The 22,550-nt window shown below is 42.6% G+C and overlaps 1 protein-coding gene across 2 annotated transcripts in view; it reads right to left on the minus strand.

The window, feature by feature from the left end:
* Nucleotides 1-232: 232 nt before the first annotated feature.
* The window catches only part of gsk3ba (glycogen synthase kinase 3 beta, genome duplicate a), a 30,940-nt gene continuing 8,622 nt past the window's right edge, over nt 233-22,550 (minus strand). Inside the window, exons 2-11 of one of the 2 annotated variants that reach the window (XM_023415891.2) lie at nt 21,518-21,711; nt 14,880-14,963; nt 7,690-7,800; nt 5,658-5,788; nt 4,865-4,971; nt 4,504-4,601; nt 4,266-4,373; nt 3,180-3,366; nt 2,490-2,588; nt 233-2,101 (exon numbers count right to left, since the gene is read on the minus strand). In XM_023415891.2, the coding sequence (XP_023271659.1) occupies nt 2,031-2,101; nt 2,490-2,588; nt 3,180-3,366; nt 4,266-4,373; nt 4,504-4,601; nt 4,865-4,971; nt 5,658-5,788; nt 7,690-7,800; nt 14,880-14,963; nt 21,518-21,711 (1,190 nt within the window). In that variant the 3' untranslated portion in view covers nt 233-2,030. The remainder of the gene's footprint in view (nt 2,102-2,489; nt 2,589-3,179; nt 3,367-4,265; nt 4,374-4,503; nt 4,602-4,864; nt 4,972-5,657; nt 5,789-7,689; nt 7,801-14,879; nt 14,964-21,517; nt 21,712-22,550) is intronic. The other variant, XM_023415892.2, reaches the window with a different exon arrangement.

Consider the following 22,550-nt stretch of genomic DNA (forward strand, 5'->3'; position numbering starts at 1 on the left):
GGGTGGTGGAGGGGGTGGGAACAAGGCGAAGGTGTATGAAAGCAAAGGCACTCCAAACTATAGTTACACTATACATGACTAGTTCTTGTTACAATAATACAGCTGTTATCTACTGTACTGTACAGGTAAGATTGAACATATGGCTGGATAAAGCTGATCATTATCATCATCTACAATATCCATAAACAACATCAGTTTTGCCCTGATTCTGTTTTTTTTTTGTTTTTTTTCATCTTTTTTTTATTTCTTTCCCTACCCTTTGTCATCTTTGTTTTTGCTCATAAACAGTACATGGGTCTGCATATATACATACCTTGAACACAACATGGAAAAAATAATCAACATAACATAAAAAACAACATACAAGTCATACAAGTCAGAATTTTGGTGAGGAGCATTTATACTGTATATACAAATTCTGCTTTTTTTCTTTTGTTTTCTTTTCTTTAAAATGTAGTGAGTATTCTCTGTAAATAAGACGCTTCGACAGACTGTACCAAGTGGCTCTATGTGCGGTAGGTGGAGGAAAGAGAACGCTAGGCTAACACTTCAGTCAGTGGTCACAACACGTGAGGAAGTCAGTGGTGAGCTGAGGACCACCGCTGAGACTTCTCAGAGAGTCGAGGAAAGGAAAGTGTTCAGAAACATCTTGAATTCTTCACAGAGACAGAGAGAGAGAGGAAGATGTTTGTCTAGACGCTGCACTGTCACAGAAACACTGTTACAGACAGAGTCGGTACAAAGACAGGGAATAGAGCAGTGCCCTAAATCCATCTACAGCCTTAATACAGACAACACTGGAGAACAGGGAAGTGACTGCTGGAATCTAACCACACTCCAGCAACAAACAAAAGACAAAAAAAAAAAAAAACACCACCATATCTAAATCTATTGTCTTTAGGCAGCAGCAAATATTGCCACTGCTCTGCCAGATATGAGCTCACCATAAATGATTTCTGAACCATTGTAGTTAATATACATATATCTATATATACTTTTTATACATAAGGAAAAGTAATATATAAACTGTGTATGTATGCATGTTTGTTTTGTATTGTATGTATATATTATACAAGCACACAGGACCAGATACATGTCACATCCATCGCACATGGCAATCCAAAAAACATCTGCCCTGGAGTACAAAACAAAATTAAAAACAAGGTAGAGTAAAACAGCTTGCTAACCATTTAAAAACAACCCCAGGCAAAGAAAAAAAAAAAACAAAACAAAAATAAAAACAACCTGTCCAAACGTTATCCCCGCAAGTGGACTGCTTCTTTCCACATACATCAGGATCGTCATGCATCCATGTGTGTGAGGGATGTGTGTGTGTGTGTGTGTGAGAGTGTGTGCTTCATGAGTGTGTCTGTGTGTATACGTGTGCGTGAGCCTCATGCCTTGTCTGCGGAAGTGGAGGTGAGAAGTGAGAGGGCGGCGAACCCCCAGGTGATCCTAACCATACTCAGGCCATGCACTACAGAAGGAACCAAGGGGGGTGGGGTGGGTTGAGGGGGCGGGGTGGGCCAGGGGACATAGGATGAGGATGCAGAAACATGGAACGATGCACGGGAGGACAACAGGAGTCGGGGAGAGGGCCAAGGGGAAACAGCTTAGGACTTTTTTCTACAGATTGTCCTCTTACAAACATTAGCAGGCTAGCATTGTGTATACATGTACAGTGTACTTTTATCAATAGTACAGTCGACAACACCTTTGGCCCTGCGCATTGCTTCCCCGTTGAAAGAGCACGGAGAGACGTCTTTGATGGAGGATGGAGTAGAGTTCAAACAGCTGGAGGAGGGGCCAGTCGGGGATAAAAGAGGCAGAAAAGGGATGCTTGGTTTGTGGTCGTGGTCACGTAGGGCTGTTGTCTAGCTGTTGAACCCGGACTGCGTCAGCATCGCTCCGCTGCCGTCAGGGAGGAGAGCAGGGCAGAGCAGAGCTGAGCAGAGCTCACCCCCTGGCCGGGGCAATGGAGAGGCCGTGGGCTGGGGCTGAGACTGGGGCGGGGCGGGTGGTCTGTGGGCTCAGGAGGTGGAGTTAGAGGCCGAGGCAGAGGCGGTGGTGGTGCTGGGACCTCGCTCTGTGCTGCTACCGTCTATGGACAGGGAGAGGAGATAATATTGAGATGATATTTGTGTTAGGAGCATAAAGTAAAAGTATGTGTGTTCATTAGTAACTTTACAGCACTGGGTGAATGTACCACTGCAGTGAGCTCAGTCACAGGGTGTACTGAGCAGCTCCCACGTGTAAATATGTGAAACTGAGCCAGTATGTCAGATAAGTCCACTCTTTCTGCTCAAAGCAAAAACTTGCATGGATGCATTTAGTGCTCACAATGCTTTTCAGTGTGGTGTTAAAATACGTCATCATTAAGTCTAATTTAAATCTACTCAACTTAAAATTAAATATAATATAAGAAACACTTTGTCAGGTTTGCAGCAACAGAGAAAACAGTGCGGCTGGTGGGGAAGCGTTGCTCTAACCTGTGGTGGCAGAGGCGTTGGTTGGGGTAGAGGCGGCGGCCTGGCTGCGAGCGTGGGCAGGGATGAGTATGGAGGCCAAAGAGGGATTACTGGATAACTCTGAAAGAGAAAGAATGAGATATGTTGTTGTATCATGTTTTTACAAAGCTACCTGTGATTCCTGGATAACAGACAAATAAGAGTTACAGGTAACAAGTAGGTTATTAAAAGGCTGGTATAAGCTAGTTATCACACAACATGTCAACACCTATTCACAGAAGAAGCCGCAGAACCTCAGCCATTAGTGTTTACCTCAACCCAACAAGGATCAGCTCTGATCCTTTTTTTGTTTTCATTTTTTGAGGATACAGAGACACTGATAGGAGTAACACATTCACTGTTTCTCTGTTTTATTTTGTTTTTATAAAAATCATTTAGATGTCACACTTGACATTCTTCTGGGGTTCGTGAGTGAAGTAAAATGTACAGTAAAGACATTAGAATCAGACTGGGCGGAGGGCTTCCCATAGACAACCACTCTTATTTAGCCCTAAGAATAATTTGAGCTAGATGCAGACCTCCAAACCAACACTATCCTGAATTTTAATAATTGTTTTCAATTATATTTACATTGCAAAAATGTCACCATATGGTATTGTTTTCTTCCTCCACTAGAGTACATGTTAATGGATCTGTTTTGAGTGAGCGTACCCTGGGTGGTGAAGTTGAAGAGGGAGGGCTTCTCTCTCCCGTTGGGCAGTTTGACGTTGGGGTCGCGCAGCTCGTCAAAGAAGGAGTGTGCACAGGCCTCTAGAGGGGTGAGGCGGGCCGTGGGCGTGTACTCCAGCAGGCGGGAGCACAGGGCGATGGCCTCCGGGGGCGTGCGCGGCCGGAACACCTGAACGCCAATTATACACGAAGTGAGACGGAGTCAATGGAGTCTGTTCCACAGTGTTGTCAAGACATTCCAGTATCGCTGACACACGCACACACACGCACGCACACATGCGCACACACACACACGCACACGCACACACACACACACACACACACACACAGAACTGAACACAGAATTTTATGAAGCTTTTATGAAGCTCAGTCACATGCAAAACAGTTTGTATGAAGGGGTGTAGATGAATCAATGACTATATTTGATTATTGCAGCAGTGAACAGTAGTAATCTGAATACAGCTGCAGAGAGTGACAACAGCAGGGTGTCTGAGAGACCAACATCTGGCCCTGCTACTGCCTGCTGATTGGATGACTCTTATTGGACTGCTGAGGGGAAGTCAGCCTGGAAAACTAATGGGACACTTTGTCATTATCAGAGTAGGGTCACATTTTTGGTCAATCGTCTGTTCTACACCAGTAACCGGCCCTAAAAATGTTGATCGGTTTTTCAGTTGAACCGACAGGAATGGAAAAGGTTTTAAAAAATATTGTGGCTGTTGCATTTTGACAGGTTTTTGACAGAAGACTTTGGACTCTTTCAAATAAAAGGGAAGATGAAAAGAAGCAAATTTTGTTTTAGAATATATGTTTTTTTCCATTTAAAAAACTGAATGAATTGAGTCTTTATCGTGGAAACTGCATATCCCTTCTTTATGTTAGTCCGTCTTCATAGTGTCTAAAAATAAACTCAAGGCAAGTGTGGGAATCATTGAGTCCAAATGCAGCTCTGTTGGATGGAGGTGATGAGGTTGGATGGCTGTGGAGTGGCAAGCAGGCATGTTGGCTTATGAAGCATGGAAATATGTTGCAGTGGTGGATCTTAGAGAAGTAAAAGGGCTCCTGTACCTGTTGACTCACCTTAGTCCAAGGATGTGCCTTGATCTGGGGGAACTTGAACTCAGTGTAGTTGGGGTTCATCTCACGGATCTGCTCTCGGGTTGGGGTGCCGAGAACCTGGACAGAACACGACAGACGGAGATGGAACATTTAACGTTTTTAACTTGAATTCTATCTTTGCTTTTGAAAAAGAATCAGAGTGTTGTATGTGACAGCTTTTTACCCTGTGGGTTACCCCAGTCGTTACCTTGATAATTTCAACCAGCTGATCCACTCCACTGTCACCAGGGAAAATTGGTTGCCCTAGCAACAGCTCTGCCAGTACGCAGCCGGCTGACCACACATCTAAAAAGGAAAAGGCGGGTCACCAAGAGGAAAATGATGAATATACAAGCAAAACAGTCTGGATGAGCATCATGTGATAATATTCTGATTGTCTTTGTCAATATATGTGTGTGTGTGTGTGTATGTATATATATATATATATATATATATATATATATATCACATACATCAACATGCAATCAATTCATTTGTGTGTGTAGGTTCAGCTTAGTAAGTGGCTTGAGGGTCAAATGTTGACTGTGTGACGGCTGGGGTCAGCCTACCTATGCTGGAGGTGTAGTCAGTGGCACCAAAAATGAGCTCAGGGGCTCGGTAGTAGCGAGAGCAGATGTAGGACACATTTGGCTCTCCACGGACCAGCTGCTTAGCACTGCACACAGAATCAAAGCACATCATCATCATCATCATCATCGTCGTCATCAAAACCATCACCACACTCTGCTGCACTTTGGCCAAAAGAAAGGAACCTAACCTTAACCCTAACCTAGCCTTGTGAGTAGGGTTTACACTTGTGAGAGCTAAAATACTGCCCACTTGCTTATTCCAAATGAATTAATGATCTACCATCAGGAACTCACACTGAAACCATCAGTTAGTGCATACATCATTACCAAGTATGTTTCATCTTAAGGATCAGAGTGTGAAGGAACAGTTCATTATTTTGGGAAATACGCGTCTGATCGATACCATTTGTATGGTAAATATGATGCTACATGCTACAACCAGTTAGCTTAGCTTAGTTTAGTATAAAGCCTGGAGACAGGTGACTTGGCTCAGTCCAAAGGTAAAGAAATGTGCCAACCAGCTCCTCTGAAGTTCACTAATTAAAAAGTGTAAAAAAGACATGTTGTAGTATTACAGGCGACCCTGTGTCAAATTATTTCTTGGCCTAGTCGTAGCTTCATATTTACTATACAGACATGAGCGGTACGGATCTTCTTATCTAAGGCAAGAAAGCGAAAGCATATTTTGCAAAATGTCACTGTTCCTTTAACTGCCAGGAAAAACCAGGCCACAGTTGACTAAACTTGACAAAGTGTGCGTACGGCGTCTCACCTGCCAAAGTCACAGAGCTTGAGCACAGCAGTCTCTGGATCCAGCAGCAAGTTCTGGGGTTTGATATCCCGATGGCAGATCCCAAACGAATGGATGTAGGCCAGGCTCCTGAACAGCTGGTACATGTACAACTGCACACAGAAACACACGCACAGGTTATGATTACACAAACAGCAAGCTCAGTTTTCATTACCGGGATTTAAGTCTCGAGAATCAATTTCAGCCCCGTCAAGCACATAATGTTTTATTAGCAAATGTTTAGGCGTTAGTCACACGCTGCCGCTTCAAACTCCTGAATCTTGTAAGCCAGGCCTTGTAGAGATAAAATAAAACATGTTTCTGCAACTGCTCGGCCTGTTTCTTCCTCAGGTTCAACCAGAATCTGGTGATTTTCTTACATTGTACAATGGGAGACGTGTACACACACATAGATCCTTATGTTCTTTATGCAATACATGTTTACGTTTCACTTACATCTTTTAAACTAGACAGAAATTAAAATGGTAAGGTGATTATGTTCTTGCGAGATGACAAAAATTGCGTGTCCGTGTTAGTATGGAGAGCCAATCTGTGCGAGGTCTTCTAATCCCACGTTTCCTGTCCTAATGAATATTTATATTGGTGTACAGTTACAAAGGTAACTGTGAGAGCTTCCTCTGCTGTGTGGGACTGATTAACTGTAGGTGTGTTTTTTAATTCTTTTACTGAGGTAGGAAAGTCATTTAGACTGAAGAGGCTATGTGCAATGTGTAATAAACTGTTTAGCCATCGCAAATTATTCTCACATTTGCTTCACATATCTGTCACAGCCAGAGAAACACTTGAAAAATCACGACTGGTCTGTGGGCACCACATGCGAACGCACGCAACAGTTTTACACAGTGTGGAACAGAGAAATCATATTGATAGCAAAGACTTTACTCTTTGCATATTTTGTTTTTACAAACGATTCTTGACAATTTTTATACATATGTATTTTTGAGATTTGCTTGTTTTTACAAAGTTAATTAAACTGAAAACTAGTGCCAGTAGGAGTTAATACACCCTTATGTAAACAGCAGCAGTATTAATTCTGAGTGAATTAGCCTGGTGAAATAAAGTACATTGAATTGAAATTGAATTGTGTCTACAGTGGGTAACTTGTCAGTGATACTTTCGATCCAAATTTTACATTTTAAATTGCTCTTAACTCACTTATCCAGCAGCTGCATTTGTTGAACAGGGATTCAAATCAAAGTAGTACATTGTTTCTTTTTTTAGCAAATAAAAGCTGAAAAAAGATCTCACTGGAATCTCCATAGAGTTTAGGATGTAGGATGGGTTTGAATTCAGACATGAAGTGAGAAGTGAAATGTGTGGGTTCATCTATGGATATTTTAAGCTCCAGGTCTTCAAAAATAAATGATTCCAATCTGCACAGTTTCTCCATAAATATAGAAGGCATATACAGGTATCTGTCCTGTGAACTCACTGAAACTATCTCATATGTAATCTCAGCTAACCGAAGAAGGGGACGATAAAATCACAGCCCACATTACTTGTAGATGTCTGGATACATCCTACACCTTCAAATTCACTGAGACTCCAGAGAGATCTATTATTAGATGGCTAAAACACAGAACTACTACCATACTCAAAAAAAAATTACGTCACAGATCCTACAGGAGTTCTATCCCATACTTTATACCAATATTTGTTTAATATAAAGATATGTTTTAAAACTGTGATTAAGTTCATAACTATATCATTATATTCTCTTACTTTGGTATAAATAATTAACTCGAAAACTCCCAGACAAAAAAATCCACTTACCTTTGTTTTAAAATGATTTTATTGAACTAAATGTTGACACATGAGGGGTTCCCAAATGGTTTCATGGCACTCTACTCAGACAGTATTGATGCTAATAATAATACAGAATACAAACTGTGTGGGAGTTTGGTTAAATATCACCTCCCCCTGGTCTTGTTAATAAAGTGAAATGCACGATGGTTACTGACACACACCCACACGCACACGCACAATTACATACCTTGACATAAACCATGGGCAGGGTCTGTTTGGCTCGGCTGTAGTGTCTGGCCACTCTGTAGACAGTCTCAGGAACGTAGTCCAGGACCAGATTCAGATACACTTCATCTTTCTGTCGAAGAGCAGAAAGCACAGAAAGGGAAATAGAGGTTACATGTGCACAAACGCAAATCAGGAGAATAGTGTCCAAAAATTATAAGTCAAGTCCAAGTCAAGCAAAACAGTTACAAGACACCGAGTAAAATCTCTGCAATTCCCAACAATAAAATAAAATTAACAAATGACAGTCACGACCTACATATGCACACATCCATGCACATGTCAGCTGCCTATTATATCAATTCTTTATTTTGGAAAATATTTTTCTCCCATCCCTTCCCCTTCCCTGTCTCTCTCTCTCAGCTATCAAGGATCTTCTCCTGATGAAAGAACATGTTTTAAAGCTGATCACTGTCACTGATGTTCTCTTTCATAGAACTTATTTCAATGTCTCACTATGGGATTCGCTCCCTGTCGTGTTCTTTCCACCGTCAAACTGAGGATCCATTGTACAGGACTGCCCCCCCCCCCCCCCCCCAAGGGTAGGAAACACACAAGCATGCGTCATAACCGCCTGTACTCCAACAGCGGCGGCAGACAATGATATCATTTCCTCATTTCCTGGTTGGACGTGGCCTGTGTCGGAGGGCGGGGTTGTGCACGCTCTACTCTGGAGCACACTGACCCTGAAAGGATGCTGTATCGGAGGCCTCTCCACCCAATTTTCTAGGACTTCCTTTTTCCTTTGATTCTGACCAGAGTTAGCCAGCACTGACTCATCGGGTGTTTCTTGTGAAACCATTGTTTAAGCCATGTAAGTCACTGACATGCAACAGTTGGGAAATATTTTTAGATACAACGCACCTTAAAGATTGACCATATAGGAAATTACTCACACATACTTATGCATGCATTCACAGCTCGCCTGCTGATCCTTGATTGTTTGTTCAGGTGAAGAACAGCAGAGTCTTCAGATGGCACATTTGGCCTGCTCAAGGACTGGGCGATGGGACGAACACGTCAGCTACCAGCGGCAGCCCTAATCTATGATCGCTGAAGTTTTGGGCTTATCTAAATCACCAGTACTTTCCATTGAAACAATTAATCTTTCATCACACATACTGTGAATTGTTTCTTTTTTTTAAGCTCAATAATTCCTAAAACAAAAAGCAACTGGGGCTTTAGTAAACATTAGTCAAACAGAGGTAAACTGTGCAATTGTGTGGGACTATTTTCAGCAGCGGAATGATATCCATTTGATGATTATCCTCTCCTTATGGCAGCAGCACAGTGTATGTGACACAGACCCAAAAGAAACTACAATGGCAATGTTGGTCATAATGACAGAATATGTCAGTCAGTGTAATGGTGTAGCTCATTTGTGTTTCCAAAAGCTTTTGGACACTAAGGAACCCAATGGCACAAAGGAATGAGTTATATCAGGCTTGGGCTACACAGGAAATACTTGTTGTCAGGATGGATTAATTGATGGTTCTGTTCTTTTCATTGTTATGTTCACACTAAGAAAAATCTAAAATATCACCAGCTTTGTCCTTAATGGTTTCGAACATTACCATTATTAATAATTTACCATTTAAAGCACAATTTGAGTGCATTCAGTAGTTGCAACAGAACTGAAAATATGGGACGTCCTTTACTCCGTATTGTATCATCCCACCTGCAAGCGCGTTATTGTGGCTTTTCTGTAGACATCACATGGGTAACATGTTCTGTTTAGGTGCTTGTTTGATAAACTGTACTTTTGCCACATGTCGAATACATCTGCTATGACCAACTAAAGTGGTGATTATGGCCCATAGGAAAATATGGCCCCATTACCTAGACTTGTTGCACTGTCACCCAGTTAACTGAGAGTTATTCTGGCTTGCAGGAAAGATATTTGGAACATAATGTGTTTAATGGACACTAAATCTTTGAAACGATATCACTAGAGAGCTGAATTGGACTAGTGGGAAGTGTACACATTGTACTACATGCAATTGTGAAAGTGACAGGTGCTGTCGACCAGTGTCCAACCAACAAACACACACCTGCGGGATAACAAATCCGGGCTTCCAAATGGAATTAATTAAGTAATTCTCTGCTGTTTCTCTCTCTTTCCTTTCCATTTGGTCAGCGAATCAATGTCTGTATCTTTTTGCCACCTCTCCCCCACCTGTTAGCGGTGTTAACAGTCTGCCCAACATACAGCTTAGGCGGGGAACAGAGCTGGCTCCCTGCAGGTCTGCGGAGCACAATGAGAGAGCTGGGCCCGTGAAGAGCGCCCAGACAGACTGTGTGGTAGACTTCTGTCAGCTCAATGCCCCGCTTTGTAGTGACTGCTCTCTCCCACTCACCCTCAGACGATTAGATGCATATGAAAAAGAGGAGCGGGAGGTCTCGCAGACAGTCGCACACACATAGGGCTGCAGATACTGGTGACAAAGAACAGCATTTTCTAAACAGCTTTCAAGCAATTTACACACTCATCTGTCACTGGCGTCACCCCCAGCCATTAACACTCCTTCTCAGTGTCTCTCTGTCCTCTAGCCATGTGCGTGTGCGTGTGTGTGCATGTGCGTGTCCATTTCTCCTTCACCGGCAAAACTCCCATTGATAACATTTGTGACGGCTACAGAGCCTGCTACGCCTCCTGCTAGCACCACCAAAGCTATATTTAGCCTAGCAACAGTGATGACTCACTTCCTGCCTCACTACAAAGCCACTTCCTTGGCTCGTTCCCAGATGGTTAGCCAGGCGGGGAACTGATTGGCTCCTCGCTTACCCCCGGCTAAATAATTCACCCTCTAATTTGCTGAGCAGATCGCTTGCACATGAACAACTGGCTCAGCTGTCTATCAACAACAATCCCCATGCTACGGTGTGTAAAAGAAGTGGATTGATGGAGCAGTGTGTAACAGACGGCATGTTTCCACACGTGCTTTACATATTAACATGTGTGTCTGTGCTTCCTGGTCATGTGCCCCTTGGTGAGTATGGCAATCATACTTACATACATATTACACAAGTCTGCACTTACTACTTACTACACCTATAATGTATGTAAGTCGATATGATTAGAGAACAGTCGGTGTTAATGAATCAGTGAAATCAAGGAAGACGACAGATATAAGTGGAGGGGCATGCAGCTTGTTTTGACACACCCTAATAAAGACAATTTCAACATCACACTGCACATCTAAGAATAAATTCATAAACATGTTCAGGGGCCGCAGCCAGTTACACGTCAGGTGTTCACATACACTCTCACTTGTCTCTCACTGTTTCTTGGAAAATCCAGTGGCAGCTCTACTGATGACTCACCAGACCTCGCTTATTACCCAGAAGCAATGCTGTGCAACCACACCCTGTCTATTAACATCTGCATGTGAATATATATGCACAGCATTGCTTCATATGTATATTGCGCAATATATTTCCTGCTTAACAACAAATGCCTTTACACAAGTTTGTTGGGATGGTAAGGGCCGACTTAACCTGCTAGCGGGGGCCCAGGGCGAAAATGAGCTGTGAGCCCCTGCAGCCCTTTTTTCCTCCTACTCTCTGTGTATGTACCCAGTCATTTACAAGTGCAACAAACAGACTACTCCTTTTGTCTTGAGGCCCAATCAACTGCTCTGGAATACTTCCATGCCCCACACTCTATATGAATCACTTAGTTTGTTGTAGTTTGAGTAAACTCTTTATTTAAAATATGCACCATGTAAGCCTAACATCATTGAAAATAATTAAGGACTAGTCAGAGACTAAACATAGATAGATTGTGAGACAGTACTCCAAGATTAGGAAAAAATGAAGGGCAACTAATCAAATTACCACTAAGTAATTGACACAGAGACGCTGAGGCCATGAGGGCATCTGGCCTGTTGCTAAATGTGAGAATTCAATATATCAAACATAAAAATACAAAAAAATATCAGTTCTGCTCAATGGCTGACAAAATGAGCTTGTTCTCCAAAAAGGTCTTTAAGGGCACCAATTACTTGAGAAAACCATCACGAGGATGCGTCAGCACAGAAAAAGAGCACAGACAGTTCCTCCCTCCACTCAAGGCTCATTTACCAGGCGGTCAAAGAGGACAACTGACCTGCAAAGACCCAAAAAGCTCCCAAAGTTCACAGAGAGTTATTTAGTTACACAGAATTTGATTAATCAAGAATGTTGATAGCATTTAACGAAGGTGGGAGCAGTATGATCACCTTATCGAGACCTGGTGTAAACAAATCCTGTAACAAAAGAGATTTATTATTCTACTATTTTTATAATGTGCTTTTACATTTAATATTCCCAAATAAAATTGTATTTAATCAAATTACAGCATAACCATTGTGGTAACATGGGATCAGATAGTATGACTGGTGGAAAGATAACCAGCTCAACAACATTTTTTGCTGCACAGTCCTCTAGCATGTTTATCCTTTCATGCCTCCACTGGTTTATGAATTGTAATTAATGTTCATGAAATAAATGCAACTAAAAGATGGATTTTAATTTTTTTTTTTTTGCTGTTATAACTGAAGAAAAGCTGATAAATTCAACCTGCTGGCAGGAATGTTGTATGACATATTGTACATTCGTGTATCAGAGAATCCAGCTAGGTTACTGAAAGCAGTTGTGTGCGTTTAAGTGTACACAAATGTGATTGAGAAACAGCGGAGGGCAACTCTGTGTCAGCTGAATGTCTTACATGCACTACATATTTTTAAGAGGTAAAAGTCAACCTGCTATTTGCTGACCTGCCTACGCTGTTTGGACCAGTGGCCCTCTGTTTGAACAGTATTATACAAGCGGTTAAAGGGTAAAAGCAAAAGCACAGTGTGTCGAGCACAACACATGCCAGCAGTTACATAAGACTACCTGTGCACATGCTGACAGCTACATTTGCAGTCGTCCTGGCCAGTCTCACAGCTGCACCTAGTGTTAACCCTCACATCAGGACACGAACAGCACCCACACACACCTGACATGACCTCGTCTTATGTCTCTGTCACCCTGTCCTTTTTTGCACACAACTGTCATCTATCCATCAACCTGTCTACAACTATCCATCCATCCACTATCCTCCCTTTCCAGGTGCCATTACCTTTTGCCTACTTCACTAACCCCCCACACTTTTCTTCTCTCTGAGCTCTATGGGTGGTAAATCCCCATACCAACAACATGATGCCAGTCTCCATAATTAACCTGGAGTCATACCGTGAGGGGGAAGAGGAGGGAGAAGAAATGGATACATGAAAGGGGGCACAGGAGGGGGGAATTTAAAGGGTGTAAAGGTGAAAGCAATCGGACATTACAAACGAAAGTTACCAATTATCAAAACAACAAGATCCTGTGATTGCAAAAGTCAAGTTGGTAAGGAGCGGGGTCATTCACACCGCTGTCAGTGTGTCAGTATACCAAGAAGGAGCCGTGATTCCCAGAGGTACGTGGGCTCGTGGCATAACGTGAGGGGCGGGAACAGGGTGGAGCTAACAGCATGGAGGGGAGGGCTTGGGTGAGTCTATAATTAACTGACACCCTCTAGTCTGGCAAATAAATTCCCCTTCGTCGTCTCTCCGTCCTCTCTCCTCAGACCGATCCCTCACCGTCACCTCTCCCCTATAATCCCCATCAGCTTTCCATGGCCCCGGTAGGTGTGCAACAGGGAAGCATTCCTGACTGCAGTGTCATGAGCATAGTCCCGGCAGCATGTGTGCCCATTTGTCAGCTGGCTGAATGACATAGTCCAGCCTTGTAGTCTCCAGGGGACCTCCAAGACAGACAGAAAGGCAAAGAGAGGGACTTCCCTGTCACAATGCACTGTATGTACTAATGTATTTATTACAGCCAAACAGGCCAGGAGGCAAACATATGATGGGAGACGGTGAAGCTGACTGGCTCGGAGGGCAACACAGGAAACATAAAAAACTAAAATAGGCAGAAAAATCCTAGTAAAACAAAAGACAGACTGTAGCCGAATATTAATGGAAAAAATGCTAACATTTCCTAGTAAGCTAGAGAAGCTAAATTATTTTACTACTCAAACTGAAGCCAAGGGCTCAATCATATAAACACATACTAAGCCCAGGGAACCATAAGCCATTCTTGAAGATGAAAAAAATTAATAGTATTAAAAAGAAATGTTCTTCAAGCACTCTCAGGAAGAGCAAGGAGAGAAGGTAACGCTCTTTTTCTCCCTCTCTTTTAGGCAATCAACAGGAGTTATTTAGCTATTTAAAGAATAGAAATGATAATACGCATATAGAGAAAAGGAGACCTCTCCAATCTCCTCTCCACTTTTTCCTTAAGCCAGTTCACAGCAGCTACCTGAGTCATTCCACCTTTTCGTTTTAAAAATAACATAACGACAAGATGGTTGATTTGAAAATGTTAGAAGCACAAATGATTCTTAATCAGACTTTATAAGCAAAGTGTGGTCTCTGTAGCTCTAAAAACATGCAGTTGTAATATCAACAAGGGGTGTGGTATGTATCAAGTGATAGGTTCAAGTCCTGAGGCTCAACAAAGTAATAGTATCATCAGTTGCATCATGCTTAGGGAGGTTTTCTCTGGAAAGTGCTGAGATATCTTTCAGGCATGCCCCCGCCGTTATCTCCCATCTCAAAGCAAAATGAATGTTTGAAAAGACCTACAGGCAGCTTTGAATGTATGAATTAGGTATCCGTAAATTGCCCCTTTATATTAGAAAAGGAGGAATTCTTTACATATCATGTCACTTGAATGTCCTTGAATGTTTCCACAGCCAGCTGCAGGAGGAGGAAGTGAATGGATTTTCAAATTTGATGCCTGTGTATATTGTATCTGAGTCTGAATAAAGAAATGAGTTGAATAAGATGTTTTTTCAAACCATGTCCATAAATGTACTTATGTATCAGGCTACTTTATACTGCTTGGTGTGATACTGTATGGCCATTAGTTTACTTTTATTTCTTTCAATATGTTTATGTGTTATAATAATATGCCTGTATAGTGGACCAGGGTTAGGGTTATTACTTCACTAACCCTGATAAAGACATTGCTTGTAATAAATACCAAAACTCTATAGAAACTTCTTCTTTGTGAAGCTAAAATTGCAGTGTTGGGGTTCTACACAAAATGAAGAACGAGAGGAAGAACACTCAGCCAACTGACCTTGTCTCCACTGGAGTAGAAGAAGTAGCGCAGGCGGACTATGTTGCAGTGGTCCAACTTCCTCATGATCTGCAGCTCACGGTTCTGAACAAAACAAAAACATGAAGCTTCAGACATATGACAGACATTTTATATTTTATCTTATGACAAAACACATATTTGCTTCTAATAATCTTGCCAAACAATCATCTTGTTGTCAGCCACGTCACTGTCACCACATAGGTCAATGTGCCAGTTTTTGGGAATCAGGATTGGAAAAAATTTTTGATGATGTGGTAGCAGCAAAGGAATGCTGATTTAAATAAATAAGTCCTTAGTAGAAGCCTGGATCCCACGGGATAAAACGTGACGACACAATTATGTACTGTGTGGCATGTTGCCTGTTCCCATCAGCGGCACCAGTAGCTACAGAAAAAAAAAAAGAGTTTGTAAGACAGACGTACAGCAGAAACAGTTCTGAGAAAGATGTGAAAATAGAAGTGATGAAGTAAAAAACTGGTCCAATAAGTCTTGGTGGCTGTAGTATGATGAGCCACAGGCCTTCACAGGGCCACGAGAACTAAAATGTAAGCACTGAAACCTGATAGAGCACTCCATCTATATTCATATACAGTTAGTCCATGCAGAAAATGGTTGCGCATATGGACTTTCTCAAGGGTGGGCAGGACTTCAAGCATTACATAAAGCTTTAACAGCTCCATTATAGTTCACATTTTCTCCCCCTTCACCATTCTCCTTCCTTCCCTCCCCCTCTGTATCACAGCGCTTTGCGCTGACTTGATCTAAAGTGCTTGTGCAACATTTGGAGAGAGTGTGGACTCCACTTTAGAGACTGAATGGAGGATGGTCAGGAAGGAAGCACAATACAGAGAGGAAAGTAAAAATCAGTCGGTGGCAGATTCATAGCATCACAATTTCACCTTTGTTTTAGAAGTCATGTGCGATTTGAATGGTAGAGTAAGGGCTTTGTCCTACGTATTGGCGTAGCCACAATAACAACACAGAGCACCCATACTGAGCGCAGTGACATGCATATTAATATTCTGAATATGAGATTTATGACAGCGACTCAGGTTTTAGTCAGGATGTGAGCATGCATAATAAACGCAAGATAACTAACATATTAAGTCTTTTTTTGGGGGGTTTTGCTTGTATGCTGTGGTTTGTGTGAACACCCTGGTGTTTACATTCAGAATTCAAATAAGGAACATAACCAGAATTGAATCAGCTTAAGGCATACTCATACTGAGAAAATAAGGTGTATGCTGTTCAACTGACAAGGTGACTCACCAGTACACTAGCTCACTGACTAATTCCCTGGTTGAAAGACTGAATACTGAGCTAACTGGCTGTCAAGCAAACAGGCGAGCTGCGTGGTTGTCTTGCTAACTAATACACTGACGGACCAATGTTTGACCTACACAGTGTGTGCTGTGGATGTCTAGGGAAGAAGATGTTGGTGAGACCCTTGCAGGACGTGCGGTCAACTAGCTGAGCAGGCGATGATCTGATGTCACCGTAAAAACAGGCTTCACTTTTGGCGTAAAACAATAGCACGTTAAAATGGTTAAAATGTGTTCGCATGGGACCTTGATGTAGCTTATAAGCTGCCTTAACTGGCTGAAAACACATGACTGAATGACAAACCAAAGAGCAGCTGGCTGAATGACCAACTAACCCACTGACTGGGTTTAGATGATAATTTGTGGAGGGTGAATAAATGTAACTCTGGGGGACCAGTGTGCTGTGCTTTTTTTGTCACAGTTTTTTGTTTTTGTTTCAGATTGTATAGGTTAGCTGCGTGACTTATTGACAAGCTGACAAGCCGACTACCTGACTCTTTGAATGTGGTTGTCAAAATAGTGAGAAACTGCCTGTGATGTCAGCTGACTTACTGATTGGGTGACAAATGAGATCCCTCATTACGTGGGTTAGGACCACATTGGTTGGCACGGGGGAGGTATGCAGCTGTCCTTCCACACTCTTCTGCCACTTTATGAGGATATAAGTGAGCTGTCTGTCCAATAAGGAAGACCTCATCTCAGCAGCAGCAACAAAGTCCCTCCACCCCTCTTTCCTACAGCACCATACACGGCACACACACATACATACACAACCCCCACATCGTAATGTGACATCATAGCATGTGGGTCACAGACTGGCCATCGAACCATCATGCACTGCAGGCAACGCCCTCGTCCTCTTGCAGTGGCTTAGTGGTAGTGTTTGAGATTGTGTTTGGCTTGTGTGTGTGTGTGTGTGTGTGTGCATGTGTTTGTGTGTTGTTATGTATGAGAAAGGTGGTACCATATGGAGGAGGAGCAAGACAGGCTGTTCAGTAAAGCCCTGCCCAGCTCCAGTTATACTGCAGTCATTCCTGCTGACCTGTCATCCTCCAGTGTGTCAGCAGAGCAGCGAGCACAGACCCAGAGAGACAGAGAGAGACAGATGGAGAGGTAGAGTGCCTCAGTTGCAGGCTGCTAGAAGTGCTACACCTGAGTGTTTCATTCTGCTGATGTATTCTACCAGACCAATCAACATCCAGTCTCCAAAAATATTAACAGCATAGAGTAATTGCACACACCAGCACACACAAAATGTTTTACTGTTCTCCCTAAGTAACAGCTTATAGCTGATAAAACTGACATTATTCTATATTTTTCATATTGTCAATAAATCACACAAACCAAACGATGTGTAACACTTGGCTCACACCAGAAAAAATATATCATTCTAAAGGCTTGACAATATCGTGACGACTCACAGAGCTGGCTGGTACACTCTGCTCTCTGGACGAAGCTAATAAGCTACAGTAGCTTATAAATCAGCCCTGTCAATGCGGCCAGCTAATGGTCAATGTCACAAATTCACGTGTTAAGTTAAACTCGATGAGAGAAATTCTTGCAGATTTACTTCAGTGAGTCTCTCAGTGCTTTGGCTTTCCTGCCCAGTGTGTGGTCAATCTCAAGCCCGTTCATTCCCACTGAAGATGTAAATCGTTGAAAACGTGTGACCAACACGTGGACTAACTGTTTTGCACTGTATTTCAGATCAAATGTTAATCAAATAGTAGTAAATATTGCATTTATTGGGAACTATTTTCAGCTGCGCATTAAAACACTCTTGGGTCTCCAGTGAATATTCGCAGCAGCAGAACTGTGTACTCAAAATAACCTACATCGTCCATCTTTAGTGTAGTTACGAAACATGTCACCCAGTGCAACAGTGTGGCACAATGATGTGTTTTTAATAGTCTTTGGACAACATTGAGTTCTTTAACACGGGGGGGATAAGCTATATGAGATTGGACTACACAGGAAATACCTGTTAGTCAAATAAATTAATTGGTGGTTTTGTTCTTTTATGTTGACAATGAGAAAAATATAGAAAAAAGCAATGTTGCTTAAGAGCGGCTACCACCAGAAATGCAATCACCCTGTGTGTGCGCGAGTGAGTGTTGGTTTCAATGCAAGCATCCATTTTCCAATAGGCTGATATGTGATCCCTCAGATGGGAAAGGAGAAGGACCCATCCCAGAATGCACCAGGAGCAGACTTCAAGCCCACCAAGACTGTCTCACACATACATTCATCAGCTGCACCCTAACAGAGCCTATTCACATGATTACCATGTTTGACTTCTGCGTATGTGTGTGTGTGTGTGTGTGTGTGTGTGTGTGTACGTGTGTGTCAGCAAGAGAAAATAAAACATTCACACGTTAGACGAGCACAGCTTTACACACACTGGCTTGCCTGACAGATGAGCACCCAATCAGACAGAAAAAACACAAGTGTGGAGGAAAGGCTTTGAAGTGGAGGAATAAGAAAAAAAAAAAGTAGAACGCAGGTGTTTGGTTATGTGTTTGTATGTGTGTAACTGGGTACACGCGCTCGATGGTGTGTGTTTGGCAGTCATGTGAGGAGTCTTAGCTCTCGTTCGCCTCATTTTTCGTAACAAGCTGTTCACAAGGAAAGACAGGCAGAGCATGTAGCGGACGCACAGAGAGCAGCTGAAGGTAGAGAGTGTGCTTTAAAGAGGAAACCGAGCACCACAAGAAGAAAACACTGTGTGATCTTCAGATGGCCACCGAGCTGTTTAAACATGCCACCTGCTAGCGAGTGTTAACCACAGACTAACCAAGGGCTAACAGGAGGAGCAGGATATGACTTCACCATAGCTAGCATGCAGAGTCACAGTGTGTGTGTGTGTGTGTGTGTGTGTGTGTGTGTGTGTGTGTGTGTGTGTGTGTGTGTGTGTGTACATGTTTTTCTGTGGTTGTGTGGCCAACTTTTGGTCTGAAACCATCATTGTGAGGACATTTTGGCCGGTCTTCACAACTACAAAGTGATGATTAAGGTTAGGGTAAAGGGTTAGAGAAATTATTCTGTCAGTGAGTGTGTGTGTGTGTGTGTGTGTGTGTGTGTGTGTGTGTGTGTGTGTGTGTGTGTGTGTGTGTTCCTAACAAACATTTTGTATTTTGTGACAGATGGTCAACCCCCACACCGTAAAGTGACATCATTTATCTTGTCTGATTTCGGGTAGCGAAGGACTAGCACCTGCTGAAAAACTGTGGTGAACCTCTGAAAGGTTAAGCCCGGGGCAGCGAGCTCCTGAAGTATTTAGCTGAAGCTGTTGGCTCGGCACAGCAGCCACAGCACAAAAAGACATGCTACAAGCAAACACACGTGACTAAACTTCAGTGACTCTCACGGGACGAAGCTTGTGCTGCCATTGCTCCTCTCATCATCTCTTGCTAACACACCCTGACCGTCCTGAGTACACGTAAATTAACACACAAGAGGCAACGTCTACCCTCCTAGTAGGGCTAGTCAATCTAATTAGAATCTAGATAAGTCATTGATAAAACTAGTCCTAATTAATTTACTTAATTTATTTATTGGTTCTTTTCACAGGGACAAGTACATAACAGAAACCGATGGCGCTGGTAGCTGGACTTTGTTATGTTTGGACAGAGTCAGGCTAGCTGTTGCCCAATGTTTGCACTCTTTCTGCTAAGCTAAGCTAACCGGGCGCTGGCTGTAGCTTCATATTTAGCATACACACATGAGAATAGTATTGATCCTCACGCGTAACTCTCAGCAACAAAGCAAAAAATCCTACTTCCCAAACTGTCAAACTTTTGCTCTAAGCAGCCACTTAACTTCTTTTCTCTTCTGTTATAATTACAAGATGTTTAAATGAGCTGAAATCCTGTGTAGAACAGAATTGTGTAGGCTGTGTAGGTTTTCCAGCACACATGTGGAAAAAATTACAGTCACACATTGTATTGCATCATCTGGACTGTGTACTTGTGTGTGTGATTTGTTCTGTAAAAGCCAGGGCATGTGTAATATTAACTGCGTACAAACTGTCGTGTGGAGTGTGTACAGGAGACGTCAGTGTAAAATTCACAAAAACGCTTTTTTTATTTCTATAGCAAGTGATTCCTTGGAAGCTTCCCTATACAAGACTGACTCAGTTCTCAGTCCTCAAGAGGTTATCTGTTTCTGTATGAATGTCACAGTTACTGGTGTGTTAGGTGCACACATCTAAAACCAATGCAGTCTAATACAACAACCTCGCAATAAGGCCTACATGATGTCCAGTCTTGTGGAAACTGTTTCAGAGAGGTGTGAAGGTCTGAAGTTTATGGTGCTTTAGTATTATATTATATATTACAAATTATTTTTCCACTCCATTTATATAAATCAAGTTAAGCCACGCTCCTTAATATAACCTTCATGAGTGTAGGATTTATTGCAGGGCTGTTGTATTACACTGCGTTAAATTAAGGGTGGTTAACCTAATAAATGTAGTTTAGATACCGGGCATAATTTTGACACTGTTCCTTATTCGATGACATACACCATATCCGGTTTCACCTCGGCCCGATCATGTCGGTGCACCCCTAACTCGTAAGCCAAGAAAAGTTAATGAGAATCTAAACAGCTGTCCTGCAGGCTTGACAGTCTCAGCTCTTTTATCTGTGAGCTGTGAAAAAGCAGCGGGTGCAGTGAGGCCCCCTGACTCAGGGAGCAGATACAATGTCGGCCCAGCCGAGGAACAACAAGCCATCAGTCAATCTGTCTATCTATCTGTCAATCTATTCAAAGCACAGGAGGAGGATTCCAGCAGAGCTTAAGTTGGAAGGAAATATGACATTTCCTCTGTGGCAACTGAGCTAAACCTGACAGATGACTGAGAGTTAATGGGTTCAACTTTGTTTGTGGGTGAGAAGACCCTCCCACCACTACCACACACACACACAGACACACACACACACACGCATGCACACACACTTCCTGCAAGAACATACACACATTAAAGCAACAATGTGTCAAGCAAAATGTAGAAAATTAGAAGTTTTTCTCGTTTCGCAGGTTCTCTGATCTCACCTTCTACAGATCACGCCATTCATGCCTCTTTCACAGTTACTCGGCCATATACATTAATGCAACAAATATCTAGAGAAGAATGACCAGGAGAAAAGAGAGCATGAGTGCGTTTATGTGTGCATCGTCATCATTTAGACAGCACACGCTGCTTTTTCTGCCCTCGTTGTTTCTTTTCTGTTATTGACGAGTGAGAAAGTTGACTAAGCTGAAAGATACTATATATTGTTTGTAAGCATGTTTTACCTTAAACCTTTTGTCTTGCAGGACCTTCTTGATGGCAACCAGCTCCCCAGAGTCGCAGAGCTTAGCCTGGTAGACAACGCCGAACGAGCCGTTGCCGATAACCTTCGTGTCCGTGTAGCTCACCTCCTGTGGCCGGTCGGGGCCTTGGCCCGGAGTGGCCACAACTGTTGTTACCTTGCTTCCATCTTTGTCCCCTAAAGATAGAGAGATAGAAAAAAAAAAAAAAAGCAGATGGTCGTCATCATCTCAGAGTCAAACTGGAACATGTAAGGCCGTAACAGCCGCCTTGTTGGAGAAGTGAGCCAGGTTTAGTTTTGTGCAAATTTCTGTCAAATTTCTGTGGCGGAGAGAAACATAAACAATCCCATGTCTTTCTTTAGATACAGCCAGTTTAAGCCCCATTGGTTCCAGCAGTACTTCCTGCAGATCAACAGCTGTGCTTATGCTGATCTGCTCCCAACTGACTGACTGAGTGTGAATCATGGCTGAGCTGAAACACAGCATCTGAGCTACAAAGACTCACTATAACCCTGAAACAGTTTGAGAACCACCATGAAATGTGTTTGTAATTTTTAGGTCTACTTTGACTAATAGGAAATTAAACATTAAAGCTCTCGCAAAGACAATGAAACTTAAGTCTCAACAGATGCAGAGAGAAGGACACTTGAATTCATTGCATTTCCTCTTTGACACTACACATTGGCACTTTAATACAAATCAAAGCATCAAGCTTTCTTGGTCTGCAACCACTGGACAAACTCACAAACCATATATGCTACTCAGGATTATTATCAGTGAAAAGTAATAAGCTCCAAAGACTATGAATGTTTGGGATGCTAATGCACTATAGATGGGAAATTGTTTTACATGCCCCCCACCCCTCCTCCTCTTTATACCGTCCTCTCCACTCAGTGAAGAGCTGGCTCCGCTCCCTTGAGATCACGACATGGAGGCTTTTTCCTGTTTAAGTGGATTCTCTCCTTCTGCCTCACACTGCCCCCCCTCCCTCCTTCCCCCCCCCCCCCCCCCCCCC

Source organism: Seriola lalandi, unplaced genomic scaffold, assembly GCF_002814215.2.
Source record: "Seriola lalandi dorsalis isolate HSWRI2012SDOR001 ecotype SW California unplaced genomic scaffold, Sedor1 jcf7180002054559, whole genome shotgun sequence".
In the NCBI taxonomy this organism is placed as follows: domain Eukaryota; kingdom Metazoa; phylum Chordata; class Actinopteri; order Carangiformes; family Carangidae; genus Seriola; species Seriola lalandi.